The 23,366-nt window shown below is 49.5% G+C and overlaps 1 protein-coding gene across 1 annotated transcript; it reads left to right on the forward strand.

Moving 5' to 3' along the window:
* Positions 1-974: 974 nt before the first annotated feature.
* Positions 975-20,298, forward strand: LOC308163395 (histone H3.3A-like; the record flags this gene model as incomplete). The annotated part of the gene is made up of 2 exons (XM_080537582.1): positions 975-1,214; positions 20,119-20,298. 2 exons carry the CDS (start codon positions 975-977, stop codon positions 20,296-20,298), a joined length of 420 nt encoding a protein of 139 aa, XP_080393708.1.
* Between the last annotated feature and the right edge of the window lie 3,068 nt (positions 20,299-23,366).

Here is a 23,366-nt window from a genome sequence, read left to right on the forward strand (position 1 = left end):
AATAGCGAAGACCTGGACAGTGCTGAGGTGCACCTCTAAGTTCTTGAAGGGTTGGAGGCCTAATCAACCTGTAACGCCTTTTAATCTGTTTTTACAGATAGTTTTTTTTCAACTGAACTCAAGGATTAGATCTTTGTGTTAACCTGGTCTAGAGAGCTCCCATTGGCTCCCACATAACTCGAACCCTGGATCTATGGTACAGTATAAAGCAAAAACGGCAGAGTTCGCTAACGCACTGACTCAATTTATTTCAACGTTTGCCACGTGGATGCATGGACCTGGAGCTGAGAGTGACGCAGTAGAAGCATGGCCTTCACATTGGGATCAACTTGCACTCCCACGAAGACCACTGCTACAATTGAGGAGCTGCAACGCTTCGAAGACACTGAAATAAAAGATGCCAGTGACCCAAACAAACTCCTTCAGTGTCCATATGACAAGAACCACCAGATCCGTGGCAGCCGCTTCCCATACCATCTGATTAAAATCATGACAATGAGACATACCTTCACCGGATTGGTCGCACAGGACGTTTTGGCAAGAGGGGGCTTGCAGTCAATATGGTTGACAGCAAACACAGCATGAACATTCTCAACAGAATCGAAAAACATTTCAGTATGTTTGTTTCTTTGTCTAGATTGAGCACTCAAGATTTGACATTGATGCATCCAAAAGACAGGGTTCACACTAACTGTTTACACTTTTCCCCCTCCATAGACAAGAAAATAGAGAAGCTTGACGCTGAGGATCTTGAGCAATTCGAGAAAAATCACAACTGAAGTGGCTCCAAACATTAAACACTCATCGTTGAATGCATCTATTTATGCAGTTGGACAAAGGTACCTCAAATTTGTGCTTTTGGACATCAGTCACTTTAAGGATGTATTTAATTATTTGAACATTATACGAAATTAGATGTTAGCCAAGCCTGAATATGCAAAGCATTTTAGATTTCAGGGTGATAACTCGTTGCAATGGCTCGTACCAAGCAGACAGAATCTGACCCAAGTAAGTCCACTGGAGGAAAGGCTCCACGTAAACAGCTGGCCACCAAGGCTGCTCGTAAGAGCGCCCCCTCCACCGGTGGAGTCAAGAAGCCCCATCGTTACAGGCCTGGTACCGTGGCCCTGAGAGAGATCCGTCGGTACCAGAAGTCCACTGAGCTGCTGATCCGCAAGCTGCCCTTCCAGCGCCTGGTCAGAGAAATTGCTCAGGACTTCAAGACCGACTTGCGTTTCCAGAGCGCTGCCATCGGAGCCATGCAGGAGGCCAGCGAGGCCTACCTGGTGGGTCTGTTTGAGGACACCAACCTGTGCGCCATCCATGCCAAGCGTGTCACCATCAGTGTTGGGCAGTAACGAGTTACTAAGTAATATATTACTGTAATATTATTACTTTACCCAGTAACGAGTAATATAACGAGACTACTCTGCGAAAAAGTAATATTATACCTCGTTACTCCGCCAAATTAGGGCCTCGTTACCCGTTACAATGGCTGTTAAACGTATAATTCATGTATAGTACCGGGGTTGTTGCGTGCAAAGATAGAACAGATATACAAGCTATCAGCACACTGCGCTGAGGTGCATAGTAGCTTATAGATCTGTTCCTTTTAGAACGTGCCGCAGCCTGCACACATTTATGACGTAGCCTAGTGTGTTGACAACTGACAGCGTGGCGGCGTTTCTCAATACAAATCAAACCATGGCGGATGATGATAAACAGCGTTTTACTTTCCACGGCTGGAAGTATCGACACTATTTTGACTTTGTGTCTGTCAAGGATGACAACAATATTAATCTCCGTTGCAAACTTTGTGCGGGAAGAAAACTACTGTCTTCCGCGAAAAATACTACATCCAACCTGTTGAAGCACCTGGAAAAGGCCCACGACAAAGTTAAACTGGTTGCGAAAGCCCCTGCCGATAACACGGAGGCCACGCCAGCAAAACAACAGAAACTGGATTTCAAGAAAGATGCCGCATTTAGTGGAGACGATCTGAAAAACCTTGTCGCTGAGTATGTAGTAGAGGAGATGTTACCGTTATCCACAGTCGACTCGCCCTCGTTTAGAAAGATCATACGAAAAATACCTGTGAGATCCGGTGTTGAGCTGCCACAGAGAAAATAGTTTTCTCTGTGGCTTGACAAAGAATACGTGAAGATGGAGTCTAAATTGTAGATAAGTGTTTGCACTTATTCCGTTTGCACTTATTCAGTTTATTATTCCAATAAATTGGATTCAGTTCAAGAAAAGGAGCTGGCTAAACCATTGTGTTGTTGTACATATTTTTGCGGGTGGAAAGGGGGAAAGTAATATGTAATATAAAAGTAAAGTAATATTATTACTCTTGATTCCAAGTAATAAGTAATATAAGGATATTACTTTCCTAAGGAGTAATATGTAATAACTAATATATTACTCTACTAAGTAATATTGCCCAACACTGGTGACCATCATGCCAAAAGACATCCAGCTGGCACGCCGCATCCGCGGGGAGCGTGCTTAGACGCCGTCTCCCCCCACTGCTACAATTGAGGAGCTGCAACGCTTCGAAGACACTGAAATAAAAGATGCCAGTGACCCAAACAAACTCCTTCAGTGTCCATATGACAAGAACCACCAGATCCGTGGCAGCCGCTTCCCATACCATCTGATCAAGTGCAGTAAGAATCACCCAGAACTGGCCAATAAATTGAAAACCTGCCCTTTCAATGCCCGCCACCTGATGCCCAAACATGAGCTATCACACCACATCCTGAACTGTGAGGACAGGAGATCTGTGAATAGCGAAGACCTGGACAGTGCTGAGGTGCACCTCTAAGTTCTTGAAGGGTTGGAGGCCTAATCAACCTGTAACGCCTTTTAATCTGTTTTTACAGATAGTTTTTTTTCAACTGAACTCAAGGATTAGATCTTTGTGTTAACCTGGTCTAGAGAGCTCCCATTGGCTCCCACATAACTCGAACCCTGGATGTATGGTACAGTATAAAGCAAAAACGGCAGAGTTCGCTAACGCACTGACTCAATTTATTTCAACGTTTGCCACGTGGATGCATAGACCTGGAGCTGAGAGTGACGCAGTAGAAGCATGGCCTTCACATTGGGATCAACTTGCACTCCCACGAAGACCACTGCTACAATTGAGGAGCTGCAACACTTCGAAGACACTGAAATAAAAGATGCCAGTGACCCAAACAAACTCCTTCAGTGTCCATATGACAAGAACCACCAGATCCGTGGCAGCCGCTTCCCATACCATCTGATTAAAATCATGACAATGAGACATACCTTCACCGGATTGGTCGCACAGGACGTTTTGGCAAGAGGGGGCTTGCAGTCAATATGGTTGACAGCAAACACAGCATGAACATTCTCAACAGAATCGAAAAACATTTCAGTATGTTTGTTTCTTTGTCTAGATTGAGCACTCAAGATTTGACATTGATGCATCCAAAAGACAGGGTTCACACTAACTGTTTACACTTTTCCACCTCCATAGACAAGAAAATAGAGAAGCTTGACGCTGAGGATCTTGAGCAATTCGAGAAAAATCACAACTGAAGTGGCTCCAAACATTAAACGAACCACCGATATAAAATGACGAGTAAATCCTATGGCAGCGGTCGATACCACTAGGCCATTGTGGCGATATGACGGTTTGTAGCCTGCTGCGGATATCACCACAGTAGTAATATTCATTTATTAAAATATGAACATATAACAATAACTGGGGCTAGTATGACCTACGCATTTAATCGGTCAGCAATTTCTTGCCAAACCATTTCCCTCGCCTTGTTAATTGCGGCAGTATTGCACTATTTTACATCTTATTTTTCCGTCTTCATAAAAATCAATAATTCGGAATGCTGCGCAAATGTAGTACCCCTGCAGAGTGGAGTATCTTCATTTCGACAGATCGACTCTTCGGGGCTGCGTATGTCTGCGTGCACGCGCCCATATCGAAGATTTGTAAGCCTGTCTTCTGTGAACACAGATGACACAAGGCTGATCCTCGTTCGAGGAATCACCTGAGGCTTGAATTCCAATCTCGAGTTGCCTGAGCGCCGCATTTATTTATATCGCAGCTATACTGATCCACCTTTAGTGGAATGGCCCCCTGGACTACAGTTTATTATTATTATGCGGTGGCTCACCAAAGGTTTTCCATAATCACTCATCTTGTCATCAGTCTGAGTGAGCAGCTACATTTTATTGTAATCCAATTTACACAATTTATACACTTCATGTTTTGGCTGTTTCATTGGGTAAAGATTTTTTTCATAGTTCAATGTACACTGTTTGTTGTTCTATTTCATTGGGTAAAGGTTTTTTTTCACACTTCAATGTACGCAACTTATTGTTGTGCACACTTTTGTTAGGTAATAGAGAAAAGGAATGTTTTAATACCCATTTCCTAAGTCTCTTGAAAATAAATGTGGAAATAAAATAAAAATAAAAAATAAAATAAACAAGTAAGGTAAGATGGGTGCTGCCACTGCCTTCCGTAAGTGCCTGGCCCCTGGTCAGCAACATGGGTCATGAGATTACGCAGCTCACTCATCACCCCTGCGCATGCACACGCGCACACACACACACGGCTGATCTGTAGGCTGGGGACCCCTGGTCCTAAGGACCTCTGTAGGCTGGGGTCCCCTGGTCCTAAGGACCTCTGTATGCTGGGGACCCCTGGTCCTCAGGACCTCTGTAGGCTGGGGTCCCCTGGTCCTCAGGACCTCTGTAGGCTGGGGACCCCTGGTCCCCCTGGTCCTCAGGACCTCTGTAGGCTGGGGTCCCCTGGTCCTCAGGACCTCTGTAGACTGGGGACCCCTGGTCCTGGGCTGACCTCTGGCCCTGTAGGGCTTAATTTTAATTAATTTGTTCTGGTACTGCCAATCATCCAGGGAGAACAATGGGGTTTCATTACCAAATCGGGATCATTACCAAATTTTACCGATCATTACCAAAGCAGGACTATTTACATGTCTCTGGCACTGATGGCGTTCATGCTGATGCAGATGTCCCCATGAGTGTAACCCCTGACACCTCAGTCACGGAGGATGTTCCAGGGTTGGACTTCGAGCGCTACCTTCAACCTGCAGCAAGGTACAGCCTGTCGCCACAAGCGGCTGCTGCTACAGAGTCTTTGTCACCCATGGAAACCGACGTGCAAATGGATAGTCCCGTAGCGAAGCCTGGAGAATCGACTCTGGAGGAAGTCATGACTCCCACAGCCTTTCCCGTCACAGTCTTTCACAGTGAGGCACCAATGTTCACACAATGGACCCCAAAGCCAGTTGAGTCGGAAATGTTGCTGTTCACCCCAGAGAACGATAGGATAAGGCAGTCGGTCTGTCCCAGCGACCTCATGATGTTCACACCTCCCTCCCACCGATAGGCGCACAGCCTGGAAACTCACTACTGTATTTACTTCTTATTTGAGATTAGTTGTGCATTTACTTTTCTTGTACTTCCTGTGTTATGTTACTTGTCACTCGTCAGACGTTTCTTTTTCTCTTGAACACATTAGGGTGAATGTCTGTACTGTTTCTTCTTCATACTGTTTTCTGTATTTGAATATATTATGCTGTTACCTGACACAGCACCATTTTAAAAAGAGATTTTTTTTTGAAAAAAAGTAATTCTTGTAAATGTTTTAAGAAATACATTTTGATAATAAAGACTTAAGAATTAACTGGAAAAAAAAAAATATATATAATTGCTTATACAAGGACAATTTCAGGTCAGAGGTGTGGACACTTCTATAGTGTAGGTTTTCCATAGACTCTCAGTGTACTGTACTTGTACTGTAAGAAGTAGGCTAGTGAAATAATTTCAATCCACAGTATTATTCTACAGCAAATCTACAAGTCAATGAATTTATCATTATTTTTTGATTCCGCACAACATTACCGTTCATTACAAAAGCATTTACCTTTTCTATAATCTATTATATCTCTAACAAAGCTAGCTAGCTAACAAGCTAACACTTGTTTGGCTAGCTGGTACACACAAACACACTCTAAAATGGAGCATGAAACATACAGTACAGTATGTTGCAGTAGGGCCGGTTCTAGCAATGGGCTGTCTGCTGCGTCTCCTGACATGAGTCGTGCCCACCCTATCAAAAATTATGAGAAAAAAATCTTAATGAGAATTATTATTATCTTTATTTTTTTTACAAATACTTTCTCCCAATATTAATTTTTTCGGGGGGGCTGAGAAACAATGCCCAACATTGGGGGACCCTATTTATAGTCTTCACCAATTAGAAAAATATCACAGAAAATACCGGTACCGTTTCTAACTTCTGATTGGGTGGGCAGACTAGCCCGCCTCCTCCAACATCTCCCACTGCCCACCCCCTCTTCTTTCTGTCATAAACACAGCGCTCTGAAGCAGACAACCCGTAGACTGGTTCTATATTGTGGAGCTCCGCCCCATAGGGGAGCTCTGCTCCTATTGGTTTACCCGCTACCTAAAGTAGCCAATGAATGAATTTTTCAATGCCTGCGCCCGCCTGGGGTGCTATATAAAGGGGCGTACTTCGCTCCATCATTCTCCCAAAAAGTTCAGCACGGGTTTATATCTGAAGACTGAGAAGGACGACTACTAAGACTGGAGAACCCGCCAGACTTTTCCCTTCAAGATATGGATCGTCCGCCGCCTTTGGAGAAGTTCCTCCGGGACGCCTGCCGCTGCGACTTCCAAGCAGCGGAGGACACTTTTCAGCGGTTTTTTCGTTCAGTGTGTCAGCTACGAGAGGGACGAGTCATCCAACCGGAGGAGGGAGAACCAGAGGGACTCAACACAATACAGCAAGACCACCACCATTCTCCTGGGTACAAATGAGACTGCAGCGACAAGTCCCCCCACAGCGCCTGCATCGGAGCCTTCAGCCAGCCACCAAAGCAACGTGGAGAAAGGGAAAGCCTATTGTCCATACTGCGACAACACCAGCCACTTTCTGAACAATTGTACCAACTTCAAGCAGCTGAACGATTTCTTCCTGCACTTCGAGTTCATACTCTAGCCACTCAGCAAAGTCAATGAGCGTGGGGATGGTTACTCTCAGGGGGTGGATGAACCTCTTGAAGCTGGCAGTGAGGTCATGAGGTAGCTTACCCAGCAATCTGTGGACGTGGGAACCACAATGCAGCTCTACACGGCCTCTCTCCCCCAGCTGTTCTAACATGCCCACCAGTGAGCGTACACGGAGGTACGTGCTAAGCTAAGTTAAGCTAAGTGCACACTGAAGACCCCATGCAAGACTTGCAACAGAAGACACCTGATTGTACTGCATGAAGTGAACGAGAGAGCAGAGGATGAAGTGCCAGCAACGGATATCTGTCTCGTGAACACACCTAGCCAAGTCCTGTATGTCGAACGCCCAGTATCCAACTGTAAAGTGCTCCTGAAGATCAGTAAGGTCATCATAAGAAATGGAAACAGGTCATTGGAAGCATATGCTATCTTAGACGACGGATCAGAGAGGACCATCCTTCTCCAGGCCGCAGCACAGAAGTTAGGCCTGAAAGGCAAGCCAGAAGATTTGGTCCTCCGCACAGTCAGACAGGAGCTGCAGGTGCTTCACGGGGCGGCCGTATCCTTCACCATATCCCCCGTTGCTGAGCCAAAGAAGAGGTACAAGATCCAGAGTGCATTCTCCGCCGAGCAGCTGGGTCTGGCAGAGCACACCCATCCTGTCGGTTTGTCCCAGAGACAAACAAGAGACCCAGAGAGACCTTCATCCGGCTCGAAGGACCACGGCAGCCCCACACCAGACCTGCTGCCTGGGAAAAGCAGCCTGAACCACGCAGAGCTGAGCTTCAGGGCCAGGAAGACCCACGAAGCACCCAGGAAGCACCCAGGAAGACCTCAGGCTTCTCAGCCAAGAAGACCCCTAAGTGCCTCCACATCACCCCTGGGATGATGGGCCCCATGGACGGAAACAATGACACCTATCTCTACCGACTTCATAAAAGATTGAAGAAAGGCCAAAGCAAAGTTCCTAAACAAGCCCGGTCTGCCACGATTTATATACCAACTCCATCATTGAAGCGGGCGATGAGCAGATGCGTTGCGGGTGAGGAAGATGATTCATTTGTTGTGTGGAAGATGTTCTCTGATAAGGAGGCTGCTTCTGACGACAGTGAGGAGGAGGACTTCTACTTCCAGGATGACCACTGAGCCAGACATGGTCCTTCGAGCCGGATAATCCAGAGTGCATTCTCCGCCGAGCAGCTGGGTCTGGCAGAGCACACCCATCCTGTCGGTGCACTACAGCAGAAGTACAAACATCTAGCCTGGTTACCTCTCCAGCCACTGAATAAAGTTCATCCAGTGTTGCTGATCGGCAAAAAAGTGTCAATTTTTTTTTTTTAGACTTTTCCCTTCAGCGATGGATCGTCCGCCGCCGACCACGAAGAAGTTCCTCCGGGACACCTGCCGCTGCGATTTCCTAGCAGCGGAGGACAAGCACGACTTCTGCCACGTCTGCCTCGGCCCCGAACATGCCGAGGCGGCGTTGGTCGCCTCCCCCAGCTGCCTCCCCTTCCACCTCCTTTCCGTCGCGGAAAGGCGAAAGGGGATGGCCTGGTTCAAGGAGAGCGTTCCCCTGGCGGGCGCTATCTCGGGGATGCTATCCGACTCGAATAGCTCTGCCGATGATGCGTCCGGACAGGCCCCAGAGCGGCGTTCTGGGCAGGCACCTCCCCAAGTAGGGATGGTCCCGCCCGCTCAGCCGGCCCTGACATCACGCCGCCCTCACCCAGCTGAGTGGTTGGTGCCGGTGTCAGAATCAGAAAGCTCTGATGAGCTCGGTGCGCAGGCGGCGGCGGCGGCGAATAACATCGCCGTATTTAACGCCGCCATTGCGAAAATCACCACAGACCGACCCAGAGAAGACCTCAGGCTTCTCAGCCAAGAAGACCCCTAAGTGCCTCCACATCACCCCTGGGATGATGGGCCCCATGGACGGAAACAATGACACCTATCTCTACCGACTTCATAAAAGATTGAAGAAAGGCCAAAGCAAAGTTCCTAAACAAGCCCGGTCTGCCACGATTTATATACCAACTCCATCATTGAAGCGGGCGATGAGCAGATGCGTTGCGGGTGAGGAAGATGATTCATTTGTTGTGTGGAAGATGTTCTCTGATAAGGAGGCTGCTTCTGACGACAGTGAGGAGGAGGACTTCTACTTCCAGGATGACCACTGAGCCAGACATGGTCCTTCGAGCCGGATAATCCAGAGTGCATTCTCCGCCGAGCAGCTGGGTCTGGCAGAGCACACCCATCCTGTCGGTGCACTACAGCAGAAGTACAAACATCTAGCCTGGTTACCTCTCCAGCCACTGAATAAAGTTCATCCAGTGTTGCTGATCGGCAAAAAAGTGTCAATTTTTTTTTTTTAGACTTTTCCCTTCAGCGATGGATCGTCCGCCGCCGACCACGAAGAAGTTCCTCCGGGACACCTGCCGCTGCGATTTCCTAGCAGCGGAGGACAAGCACGACTTCTGCCACGTCTGCCTCGGCCCCGAACATGCCGAGGCGGCGTTGGTCGCCTCCCCCAGCTGCCTCCCCTTCCACCTCCTTTCCGTCGCGGAAAGGCGAAAGGGGATGGCCTGGTTCAAGGAGAGCGTTCCCCTGGCGGGCGCTATCTCGGGGATGCTATCCGACTCGAATAGCTCTGCCGATGATGCGTCCGGACAGGCCCCAGAGCGGCGTTCTGGGCAGGCACCTCCCCAAGTAGGGATGGTCCCGCCCGCTCAGCCGGCCCTGACATCACGCCGCCCTCACCCAGCTGAGTGGTTGGTGCCGGTGTCAGAATCAGAAAGCTCTGATGAGCTCGGTGCGCAGGCGGCGGCGGCGGCGAATAACATCGCCGTATTTAACGCCGCCATTGCGAAAATCACCACAGACCGACCCAGAGAAGACCTCAGGCTTCTCAGCCAAGAAGACCCCTAAGTGCCTCCACATCACCCCTGGGATGATGGGCCCCATGGACGGAAACAATGACACCTATCTCTACCGACTTCATAAAAGATTGAAGAAAGGCCAAAGCAAAGTTCCTAAACAAGCCCGGTCTGCCACGATTTATATACCAACTCCATCATTGAAGCGGGCGATGAGCAGATGCGTTGCGGGTGAGGAAGATGATTCATTTGTTGTGTGGAAGATGTTCTCTGATAAGGAGGCTGCTTCTGACGACAGTGAGGAGGAGGACTTCTACTTCCAGGATGACCACTGAGCCAGACATGGTCCTTCGAGCCGGATAATCCAGAGTGCATTCTCCGCCGAGCAGCTGGGTCTGGCAGAGCACACCCATCCTGTCGGTGCACTACAGCAGAAGTACAAACATCTAGCCTGGTTACCTCTCCAGCCACTGAATAAAGTTCATCCAGTGTTGCTGATCGGCAAAAAAGTGTCATTTTTTTTTTTTTAGACTTTTCCCTTCAGCGATGGATCGTCCGCCGCCGACCACGAAGAAGTTCCTCCGGGACACCTGCCGCTGCGATTTCCTAGCAGCGGAGGACAAGCACGACTTCTGCCACGTCTGCCTCGGCCCCGAACATGCCGAGGCGGCGTTGGTCGCCTCCCCCAGCTGCCTCCCCTTCCACCTCCTTTCCGTCGCGGAAAGGCGAAAGGGGATGGCCTGGTTCAAGGAGAGCGTTCCCCTGGCGGGCGCTATCTCGGGGATGCTATCCGACTCGAATAGCTCTGCCGATGATGCGTCCGGACAGGCCCCAGAGCGGCGTTCTGGGCAGGCACCTCCCCAAGTAGGGATGGTCCCGCCCGCTCAGCCGGCCCTGACATCACGCCGCCCTCACCCAGCTGAGTGGTTGGTGCCGGTGTCAGAATCAGAAAGCTCTGATGAGCTCGGTGCGCAGGCGGCGGCGGCGAATAACATCGCCGTATTTAACGCCGCCATTGCGAAAATCACCACAGACCGACCCAGGCTTCTCAGCCAAGAAGACCCCTAAGTGCCTCCACATCACCCCTGGGATGATGGGCCCCATGGACGGAAACAATGACACCTATCTCTACCGACTTCATAAAAGATTGAAGAAAGGCCAAAGCAAAGTTCCTAAACAAGCCCGGTCTGCCACGATTTATATACCAACTCCATCATTGAAGCGGGCGATGAGCAGATGCGTTGCGGGTGAGGAAGATGATTCATTTGTTGTGTGGAAGATGTTCTCTGATAAGGAGGCTGCTTCTGACGACAGTGAGGAGGAGGACTTCTACTTCCAGGATGACCACTGAGCCAGACATGGTCCTTCGAGCCGGATAATCCAGAGTGCATTCTCCGCCGAGCAGCTGGGTCTGGCAGAGCACACCCATCCTGTCGGTGCACTACAGCAGAAGTACAAACATCTAGCCTGGTTACCTCTCCAGCCACTGAATAAAGTTCATCCAGTGTTGCTGATCGGCAAAAAAGTGTCAAATTTTTTTTTTTAGACTTTTCCCTTCAGCGATGGATCGTCCGCCGCCGACCACGAAGAAGTTCCTCCGGGACACCTGCCGCTGCGATTTCCTAGCAGCGGAGGACAAGCACGACTTCTGCCACGTCTGCCTCGGCCCCGAACATGCCGAGGCGGCGTTGGTCGCCTCCCCCAGCTGCCTCCCCTTCCACCTCCTTTCCGTCGCGGAAAGGCGAAAGGGGATGGCCTGGTTCAAGGAGAGCGTTCCCCTGGCGGGCGCTATCTCGGGGATGCTATCCGACTCGAATAGCTCTGCCGATGATGCGTCCGGACAGGCCCCAGAGCGGCGTTCTGGGCAGGCACCTCCCCAAGTAGGGATGGTCCCGCCCGCTCAGCCGGCCCTGACATCACGCCGCCGTCACCCAGCTGAGTGGTTGGTGCCGGTGTCAGAATCAGAAAGCTCTGATGAGCTCGGTGCGCAGGCGGCGGCGGCGGCGAATAACATCTCCGTATTTAACGCCGCCATTGTGAAAATCACCACAGACCGACCCAGAGAAGACCTCAGGCTTCTCAGCCAAGAAGACCCCTAAGTGCCTCCACATCACCCCTGGGATGATGGGCCCCATGGACGGAAACAATGACACCTATCTCTACCGACTTCATAAAAGATTGAAGAAAGGCCAAAGCAAAGTTCCTAAACAAGCCAGGTCTGCCACGATTTATATACCAACTCCATCATTGAAGCGGGCGATGAGCAGATGCGTTGCGGGTGAGGAAGATGATTCATTTGTTGTGTGGAAGATGTTCTCTGATAAGGAGGCTGCTTCTGACGACAGTGAGGAGGAGGACTTCTACTTCCAGGATGACCACTGAGCCAGACATGGTCCTTCGAGCCGGATAATCCAGAGTGCATTCTCCGCCGAGCAGCTGGGTCTGGCAGAGCACACCCATCCTGTCGGTGCACTACAGCAGAAGTACAAACATCTAGCCTGGTTACCTCTCCAGCCACTGAATAAAGTTCATCCAGTGTTGCTGATCGGCAAAAAAGTGTCAAATTTTTTTTTTTAGACTTTTCCTTTCAGCGATGGATCGTCCGCCGGCGACCACGAAGAAGTTCCTCCGGGACACCTGCCGCTGCGATTTCCTAGCAGCGGAGGACAAGCACGACTTCTGCCACGTCTGCCTCGGCCCCGAACATGCCGAGGCGGCGTTGGTCGCCTCCCCCAGCTGCCTCCCCTTCCACCTCCTTTCCGTCGCGGAAAGGCGAAAGGGGATGGCCTGGTTCAAGGAGAGCGTTCCCCTGGCGGGCGCTATCTCGGGGATGCTATCCGACTCGAATAGCTCTGCCGATGATGCGTCCGGACAGGCCCCAGAGCGGCGTTCTGGGCAGGCACCTCCCCAAGTAGGGATGGTCCCGCCCGCTCAGCCGGCCCTGACATCACGCCGCCCTCACCCAGCTGAGTGGTTGGTGCCGGTGTCAGAATCAGAAAGCTCTGATGAGCTCGGTGCGCAGGCGGCGGCGGCGGCGAATAACATCGCCGTATTTAACGCCGCCATTGCGAAAATCACCACAGACCGACCCAACGGTCTGTCTGCAGCGGAGGCGGAGTTTCTGAGCAAGCTCAGTGCCAGAGAAATTGCTCAGGACTTCAAGACTGACTTGCGTTTCCAGAGCGCTGCCATCGGAGCCCTGCAGGAGGCCAGCGAGGCCTACCTGGTGGGTCTGTTTGAGGACACCAACCTGTGCGCCATCCATGCCAAGCGTGTCACCATCATGCCAAAAGACATCCAGCTGGCACGCCGCATCCGCGGGGAGCGTGCTTAGACGCCGTCTCCCCCCACTGCTACAATTGAGGAGCTGCAATGCTTCGAAGACACTGAAATAAAAGATGCCAGTGACCCAAACAAACTCCTTCAGTGTCCATATGACAAGAACCACCAGATCCGTGGCAGCCGCTTCCCATACCATCTGATCAAGTGCAGTAAGAATCACCCAGAACTGGCCAATAAATTGAAAACCTGCCCTTTCAATGCCCGCCACCTGATGCCCAAACATGAGCTATCACACCACATCCTGAACTGTGAGGACAGGAGATCTGTGAATAGCAAAGACCTGGACAGTGCTGAGGTGCACCTCTAAGTTCTTGAAGGGTTGGAGGCCTAATCAACCTGTAACGCCTTTTAATCTGTTTTTACAGATAGTTTTTTTTCAACTGAACTCAAGGATTAGATCTTTGTGTTAACCTGGTCTAGAGAGCTCCCATTGGCTCCCACATAACTCGAACCCTGGATGTATGGTACAGTATAAAGCAAAAACGGCAGAGTTCGCTAACGCATTGACTCAATTTATTTCAACGTTTGCCACGTGGATGCATGGACCTGGAGCTGAGAGTGACGCAGTAGAAGCATGGCCTTCACATTGGGATCAACTTGCACTCCCACGAAGACCACTGCTACAATTGAGGAGCTGCAACACTTCGAAGACACTGAAATAAAAGATGCCAGTGACCCAAACAAACTCCTTCAGTGTCCATATGACAAGAACCACCAGATCCGTGGCAGCCGCTTCCCATACCATCTGATTAAAATCATGACAATGAGACATACCTTCACCGGATTGGTCGCACAGGACGTTTTGGCAAGAGGGGGCTTGCAGTCAATATGGTTGACAGCAAACACAGCATGAACATTCTCAACAGAATCGAAAAACATTTCAGTATGTTTGTTTCTTTGTCTAGATTGAGCACTCAAGATTTGACATTGATGCATCCAAAAGACAGGGTTCACACTAACTGTTTACACTTTTCCACCTCCATAGACAAGAAAATAGAGAAGCTTGACGCTGAGGATCTTGAGCAATTCGAGAAAAATCACAACTGAAGTGGCTCCAAACATTAAACGAACCACCGATATAAAATGACGAGTAAATCCTATGGCAGCGGTCGATACCACTAGGCCATTGTGGCGATATGACGGTTTGTAGCCTGCTGCGGATATCACCACAGTAGTAATATTCATTTATTAAAATATGAACATATAACAATAACTGGGGCTAGTATGACCTACGCATTTAATCGGTCAGCAATTTCTTGCCAAACCATTTCCCTCGCCTTGTTAATTGCAGCAGTATTGCACTATTTTACATCTTATTTTTCCGTCTTCATAAAAATCAATAATTCGGAATGCTGCGCAAATGTAGTACCCCTGCAGAGTGGAGTATCTTCATTTCGACAGATCGACTCTTCGGGGCTGCGTATGTCTGCGTGCACGCGCCCATATCGAAGATTTGTAAGCCTGTCTTCTGTGAACACAGATGACACAAGGCTGATCCTCGTTCGAGGAATCACCTGAGGCTTGAATTCCAATCTCGAGTTGCCTGAGCGCCGCATTTATTTATATCGCAGCTATACTGATCCACCTTTAGTGGAATGGCCCCCTGGACTACAGTTTATTATTATTATGCGGTGGCTCACCAAAGGTTTTCCATAATCACTCATCTTGTCATCAGTCTGAGTGAGCAGCTACATTTTATTGTAATCAAATTTACACAATTTATACACTTCATGTTTTGGCTGTTTCATTGGGTAAAGATTTTTTTCATAGTTCAATGTACACTGTTTGCTGTTCTATTTCATTGGGTAAAGGTTTTTTTTCACACTTCAATGTACGCAACTTATTGTTGTGCACACTTTTGTTAGGTAATAGAGAAAAGGAATGTTTTAATACCCATTTCCTAAGTCTCTTGAAAATAAATGTGGAAATAAAATAAAAATAAAAAATAAAATAAAAAAGTAAGGTAAGATGGGTGCTGCCACTGCCTTCCGTAAGTGCCTGGCCCCTGGTCAGCAACATGGGTCATGAGATTACGCAGCTCACTCATCACCCCTGCGCATGCACACGCGCACAAACACACACGGCTGATCTGTAGGCTGGGGACCCCTGGTCCTAAGGACCTCTGTAGGCTGGGGTCCCCTGGTCCTAAGGACCTCTGTATGCTGGGGACCCCTGGTCCTCAGGACCTCTGTAGGCTGGGGTCCCCTGGTCCTCAGGACCTCTGTAGGCTGGGGACCCCTGGTCCCCCTGGTCCTCAGGACCTCTGTAGGCTGGGGTCCCCTGGTCCTCAGGACCTCTGTAGACTGGGGACCCCTGGTCCTGGGCTGACCTCTGGCCCTGTAGGGCTTAATTTTAATTAATTTGTATTGGTACTGCCAATCATCCAGGGAGAACAATGGGGTTTCATTACCAAATCGGGATCATTACCAAATGTTACCGATCATTACCAAAGCAGGACTATTTACATGTCTCTGGCACTGATGGCGTTCATGCTGATGCAGATGTACCCATGAGTGTAACCCCTGACACCTCAGTCACGGAGGATGTTCCAGGGTTGGACTTCGAGCGCTACCTTCAACCTGCAGCAAGGTACACTCTGTCGCCACAAGCGGCTGCTGCTACAGAGTCTTTGTCACCCATGGAAACCGACGTGCAAATGGATAGTCCCGTAGCGAAGCCTGGAGAATCGACTCTGGAGGAAGTCATGACTCCCACAGCCTTTCCCGTCACAGTCTTTCACAGTGAGGCACCAATGTTCACACAATGGACCCCAAAGCCAGTTGAGTCGGAAATGTTGCTGTTCACCCCAGAGAACGATAGGATAAGGCAGTCGGTCTGTCCCAGGGACCTCATGATGTTCACACCTCCCTCCCACCGATAGGCGCACAGCCTGGAAACTCACTACTGTATTTACTTCTTATTTGAGATTAGTTGTGCATTTACTTTTCTTGTACTTCCTGTGTTATGTTACTTGTCACTCGTCAGACGTTTCTTTTTCTCTTGAACACATTAGGGTGAATGTCTGTACTGTTTCTTCTTCATATAGTTTTCTGTATTTGAATATATTATGCTGTTACCTGACACAGCACCATTTTAAAAAGAGATTTAAAAAAAAAAAAAAAAAATCTTGTAAATGTTTTAAGAAATACATTTTGATAATAAAGACTTAAGAATTAACTGGAAAAAAATATATATATAATTGCTTATACAAGGACAATTTCAGGTCAGAGGTGTGGACACTTCTATAGTGTAGGTTTTCCATAGACTCTCAGTGTACTGTACTTGTACTGTAAGAAGTAGGCTAGTGAAATAATTTCAATCCACAGTATTATTCTACAGCAAATCTACAAGTCAATGAATTTATCATTATTTTTTGATTCCGCACAACATTACCGTTCATTACAAAAGCATTTACCTTTTCTATAATCTATTATATCTCTAACAAAGCTAGCTAGCTAACAAGCTAACACTTGTTTGGCTAGCTGGTACACACAAACACACTCTAAAATGGAGCATGAAACATACAGTACAGTATGTTGCAGCAGGGCCGGTTCTAGCAATGGGCTGTCTGCTGCGTCTCCTGACATGAGTCGTGCCCACCCTATCAAAAATTATGAGAAAAAAATCTTAATGAGAATTATTATTATCTTTATTTTTTTTACAAATACTTTCTCCCAATATTATTTTTTTCGGGGGGGCTGAGAAACAATGCCCAACATTGGGGGACCCTATTTATAGTCTTCACCAATTAGAAAAATATCACAGAAAATACCGGTACCGTTTCTAACTTCTGATTGGGTGGGCAGACTAGCCCGCCTCCTCCAACATCTCCCACTGCCCACCCCCTCTTCTTTCTGTCATAAACACAGCGCTCTGAAGCAGACAACCCGTAGACTGGTTCTATATTGTGGAGCTCCGCCCCATAGGGGAGCTCTGCTCCTATTGGTTTACCCGCTACCTAAAGTAGCCAATGACTGAATTTTTCAATGCCTGCGCCCGCCTGGGGTGCTATATAAAGGGGCGTACTTCGCTCCATCATTCTCCCAAAAAGTTCAGCACGGGTTTATATCTGAAGACTGAGAAGGACGACTACTAAGACTGGAGAACCCGCCAGACTTTTCCCTTCAAGATATGGATCGTCCGCCGCCTTTGGAGAAGTTCCTCCGGGACGCCTGCCGCTGCGACTTCCAAGCAGCGGAGGACACTTTTCAGCGGAGGAGACTTTTCCCTTCAGCGATGGATCGTCCGCAGCCGACCACGAAGAAGTTCCTCCGGGACACCTGCCGCTGCGATTTCCTAGCAGCGGAGGACAAGCACGACTTCTGCCACGTCTGCCTCGGCCCCGAACATGCCGAGGCGGCGTTGGTCGCCTCCCCCAGCTGCCTCCCCTTCCACCTCCTTTCCGTCGCGGAAAGGCGAAAGGGGATGGCCTGGTTCAAGGAGAGCGTTCCCCTGGCGGGCGCTATCTCGGGGATGCTATCCGACTCGAATAGCTCTGCCGATCATGCGTCCGGACAGGCCCCAGAGCGGCGTTCTGGGCAGGCACCTCCCCAAGTAGGGATGGTCCCGCCCGCTCAGCCGGCCCTGACATCACGCCGCCCTCACCCAGCTGAGTGGTTGGTGCCGGTGTCAGAATCAGAAAGCTCTGATGAGCTCGGTGCGCAGGCGGCGGCGGCGGCGAATAACATCGCCGTATTTAACGCCGCCATTGCGAAAATCACCACAGACCGACCCAGAGAAGACCTCAGGCTTCTCAGCCAAGAAGACCCCTAAGTGCCTCCACATCACCCCTGGGATGATGGGCCCCATGGACGGAAACAATGACACCTATCTCTACCGACTTCATAAAAGATTGAAGAAAGGCCAAAGCAAAGTTCCTAAACAAGCCCGGTCTGCCACGATTTATATACCAACTCCATCATTGAAGCGGGCGATGAGCAGATGCGTTGCGGGTGAGGAAGATGATTCATTTGTTGTGTGGAAGATGTTCTCTGATAAGGAGGCTGCTTCTGACGACAGTGAGGAGGAGGACTTCTACTTCCAGGATGACCACTGAGCCAGACATGGTCCTTCGAGCCGGATAATCCAGAGTGCATTCTCCGCCGAGCAGCTGGGTCTGGCAGAGCACACCCATCCTGTCGGTGCACTACAGCAGAAGTACAAACATCTAGCCTGGTTACCTCTCCAGCCACTGAATAAAGTTCATCCAGTGTTGCTGATCGGCAAAAAAGTGTCAATTTTTTTTTTTTAGACTTTTCCCTTCAGCGATGGATCGTCCGCCGCCGACCACGAAGAAGTTCCTCCGGGACACCTGCCGCTGCGATTTCCTAGCAGCGGAGGACAAGCACAACTTCTGCCACGTCTGCCTCGGCCCCGAACATGCCGAGGCGGCGTTGGTCGCCTCCCCCAGCTGCCTCCCCTTCCACCTCCTTTCCGTCGCGGAAAGGCGAAAGGGGATGGCCTGGTTCAAGGAGAGCGTTCCCCTGGCGGGCGCTATCTCGGGGATGCTATCCGACTCGAATAGCTCTGCCGATGATGCGTCCGGACAGGCCCCAGAGCGGCGTTCTGGGCAGGCACCTCCCCAAGTAGGGATGGTCCCGCCCGCTCAGCCGGCCCTGACATCACGCCGCCCTCACCCAGCTGAGTGGTTGGTGCCGGTGTCAGAATCAGAAAGCTCTGATGAGCTCGGTGCGCAGGCGGCGGCGGCGGCGAATAACATCGCCGTATTTAACGCCGCCATTGCGAAAATCACCACAGACCGACCCAGAGAAGACCTCAGGCTTCTCAGCCAAGAAGACCCCTAAGTGCCTCCACATCACCCCTGGGATGATGGGCCCCATGGACGGAAACAATGACACCTATCTCTACCGACTTCATAAAAGATTGAAGAAAGGCCAAAGCAAAGTTCCTAAACAAGCCCGGTCTGCCACGATTTATATACCAACTCCATCATTGAAGCGGGCGATGAGCAGATGCGTTGCGGGTGAGGAAGATGATTCATTTGTTGTGTGGAAGATGTTCTCTGATAAGGAGGCTGCTTCTGACGACAGTGAGGAGGAGGACTTCTACTTCCAGGATGACCACTGAGCCAGACATGGTCCTTCGAGCCGGATAATCCAGAGTGCATTCTCCGCCGAGCAGCTGGGTCTGGCAGAGCACACCCATCCTGTCGGTGCACTACAGCAGAAGTACAAACATCTAGCCTGGTTACCTCTCCAGCCACTGAATAAAGTTCATCCAGTGTTGCTGATCGGCAAAAAAGTGTCATTTTTTTTTTTTTAGACTTTTCCCTTCAGCGATGGATCGTCCGCCGCCGACCACGAAGAAGTTCCTCCGGGACACCTGCCGCTGCGATTTCCTAGCAGCGGAGGACAAGCACGACTTCTGCCACGTCTGCCTCGGCCCCGAACATGCCGAGGCGGCGTTGGTCGCCTCCCCCAGCTGCCTCCCCTTCCACCTCCTTTCCGTCGCGGAAAGGCGAAAGGGGATGGCCTGGTTCAAGGAGAGCGTTCCCCTGGCGGGCGCTATCTCGGGGATGCTATCCGACTCGAATAGCTCTGCCGATGATGCGTCCGGACAGGCCCCAGAGCGGCGTTCTGGTCAGGCACCTCCCCAAGTAGGGATGGTCCCGCCCGCTCAGCCGGCCCTGACATCACGCCGCCCTCACCCAGCTGAGTGGTTGGTGCCGGTGTCAGAATCAGAAAGCTCTGATGAGCTCGGTGCGCAGGCGGCGGCGGCGGCGAATAACATCGCCGTATTTAACGCCGCCATTGCGAAAATCACCACAGACCGACCCAACGGTCTGTCTGCAGCGGAGGCGGAGTTTCTGAGCAAGCTCAGTGCCAGAGAAATTGCTCAGGACTTCAAGACTGACTTGCGTTTCCAGAGCGCTGCCATCGGAGCCCTGCAGGAGGCCAGCGAGGCCTACCTGGTGGGTCTGTTTGAGGACACCAACCTGTGCGCCATCCATGCCAAGCGTGTCACCATCATGCCAAAAGACATCCAGCTGGCACGCCGCATCCGCGGGGAGCGTGCTTAGACGCCGTCTCCCCCCACTGCTACAATTGAGGAGCTGCAATGCTTCGAAGACACTGAAATAAAAGATGCCAGTGACCCAAACAAACTCCTTCAGTGTCCATATGACAAGAACCACCAGATCCGTGGCAGCCGCTTCCCATACCATCTGATCAAGTGCAGTAAGAATCACCCAGAACTGGCCAATAAATTGAAAACCTGCCCTTTCAATGCCCGCCACCTGATGCCCAAACATGAGCTATCACACCACATCCTGAACTGTGAGGACAGGAGATCTGTGAATAGCGAAGACCTGGACAGTGCTGAGGTGCACCTCTAAGTTCTTGAAGGGTTGGAGGCCTAATCAACCTGTAACGCCTTTTAATCTGTTTTTACAGATAGTTTTTTTTCAACTGAACTCAAGGATTAGATCTTTGTGTTAACCTGGTCTAGAGAGCTCCCATTGGCTCCCACATAACTCGAACCCTGGATGTATGGTACAGTATAAAGCAAAAACGGCAGAGTTCGCTAACGCACTGACTCAATTTATTTCAACGTTTGCCACGTGGATGCATGGACCTGGAGCTGAGAGTGACGCAGTAGAAGCATGGCCTTCACATTGGGATCAACTTGCACTCCCACGAAGACCACTGCTACAATTGAGGAGCTGCAACACTTCGAAGACACTGAAATAAAAGATGCCAGTGACCCAAACAAACTCCTTCAGTGTCCATATGACAAGAACCACCAGATCCGTGGCAGCCGCTTCCCATACCATCTGATTAAAATCATGACAATGAGACATACCTTCACCGGATTGGTCGCACAGGACGTTTTGGCAAGAGGGGGCTTGCAGTCAATATGGTTGACAGCAAACACAGCATGAACATTCTCAACAGAATCGAAAAACATTTCAGTATGTTTGTTTCTTTGTCTAGATTGAGCACTCAAGATTTGACATTGATGCATCCAAAAGACAGGGTTCACACTAACTGTTTACACTTTTCCACCTCCATAGACAAGAAAATAGAGAAGCTTGACGCTGAGGATCTTGAGCAATTCGAGAAAAATCACAACTGAAGTGGCTCCAAACATTAAACGAACCACCGATATAAAATGACGAGTAAATCCTATGGCAGCGGTCGATACCACTAGGCCATTGTGGCGATATGACGGTTTGTAGCCTGCTGCGGATATCACCACAGTAGTAATATTCATTTATTAAAATATGAACATATAACAATAACTGGGGCTAGTATGACCTACGCATTTAATCGGTCAGCAATTTCTTGCCAAACCATTTCCCTCGCCTTGTTAATTGCAGCAGTATTGCACTATTTTACATCTTATTTTTCCGTCTTCATAAAAATCAATAATTCGGAATGCTGCGCAAATGTAGTACCCCTGCAGAGTGGAGTATCTTCATTTCGACAGATCGACTCTTCGGGGCTGCGTATGTCTGCGTGCACGCGCCCATATCGAAGATTTGTAAGCCTGTCTTCTGTGAACACAGATGACACAAGGCTGATCCTCGTTCGAGGAATCACCTGAGGCTTGAATTCCAATCTCGAGTTGCCTGAGCGCCGCATTTATTTATATCGCAGCTATACTGATCCACCTTTAGTGGAATGGCCCCCTGGACTACAGTTTATTATTATTATGCGGTGGCTCACCAAAGGTTTTCCATAATCACTCATCTTGTCATCAGTCTGAGTGAGCAGCTACATTTTATTGTAATCAAATTTACACAATTTATACACTTCATGTTTTGGCTGTTTCATTGGGTAAAGATTTTTTTCATAGTTCAATGTACACTGTTTGCTGTTCTATTTCATTGGGTAAAGGTTTTTTTTCACACTTCAATGTACGCAACTTATTGTTGTGCACACTTTTGTTAGGTAATAGAGAAAAGGAATGTTTTAATACCCATTTCCTAAGTCTCTTGAAAATAAATGTGGAAATAAAATAAAAATAAAAAATAAAATAAAAAAGTAAGGTAAGATGGGTGCTGCCACTGCCTTCCGTAAGTGCCTGGCCCCTGGTCAGCAACATGGGTCATGAGATTACGCAGCTCACTCATCACCCCTGCGCATGCACACGCGCACAAACACACACGGCTGATCTGTAGGCTGGGGACCCCTGGTCCTAAGGACCTCTGTAGGCTGGGGTCCCCTGGTCCTAAGGACCTCTGTATGCTGGGGACCCCTGGTCCTCAGGACCTCTGTAGGCTGGGGTCCCCTGGTCCTCAGGACCTCTGTAGGCTGGGGACCCCTGGTCCCCCTGGTCCTCAGGACCTCTGTAGGCTGGGGTCCCCTGGTCCTCAGGACCTCTGTAGACTGGGGACCCCTGGTCCTGGGCTGACCTCTGGCCCTGTAGGGCTTAATTTTAATTAATTTGTATTGGTACTGCCAATCATCCAGGGAGAACAATGGGGTTTCATTACCAAATCGGGATCATTACCAAATGTTACCGATCATTACCAAAGCAGGACTATTTACATGTCTCTGGCACTGATGGCGTTCATGCTGATGCAGATGTACCCATGAGTGTAACCCCTGACACCTCAGTCACGGAGGATGTTCCAGGGTTGGACTTCGAGCGCTACCTTCAACCTGCAGCAAGGTACAGCCTGTCGCCACAAGCGGCTGCTGCTACAGAGTCTTTGTCACCCATGGAAACCGACGTGCAAATGGATAGTCCCGTAGCGAAGCCTGGAGAATCGACTCTGGAGGAAGTCATGACTCCCACAGCCTTTCCCGTCACAGTCTTTCACAGTGAGGCACCAATGTTCACACAATGGACCCCAAAGCCAGTTGAGTCGGAAATGTTGCTGTTCACCCCAGAGAACGATAGGATAAGGCAGTCGGTCTGTCCCAGGGACCTCATGATGTTCACACCTCCCTCCCACCGATAGGCGCACAGCCTGGAAACTCACTACTGTATTTACTTCTTATTTGAGATTAGTTGTGCATTTACTTTTCTTGTACTTCCTGTGTTATGTTACTTGTCACTCGTCAGACGTTTCTTTTTCTCTTGAACACATTAGGGTGAATGTCTGTACTGTTTCTTCTTCATATAGTTTTCTGTATTTGA

The sequence above is a fragment of the Nansenia antarctica genome (assembly GCF_963989245.1).
Source record: "Nansenia antarctica genome assembly, chromosome: 8".
In the NCBI taxonomy this organism is placed as follows: Eukaryota; Metazoa; Chordata; class Actinopteri; order Argentiniformes; family Microstomatidae; genus Nansenia; species Nansenia antarctica.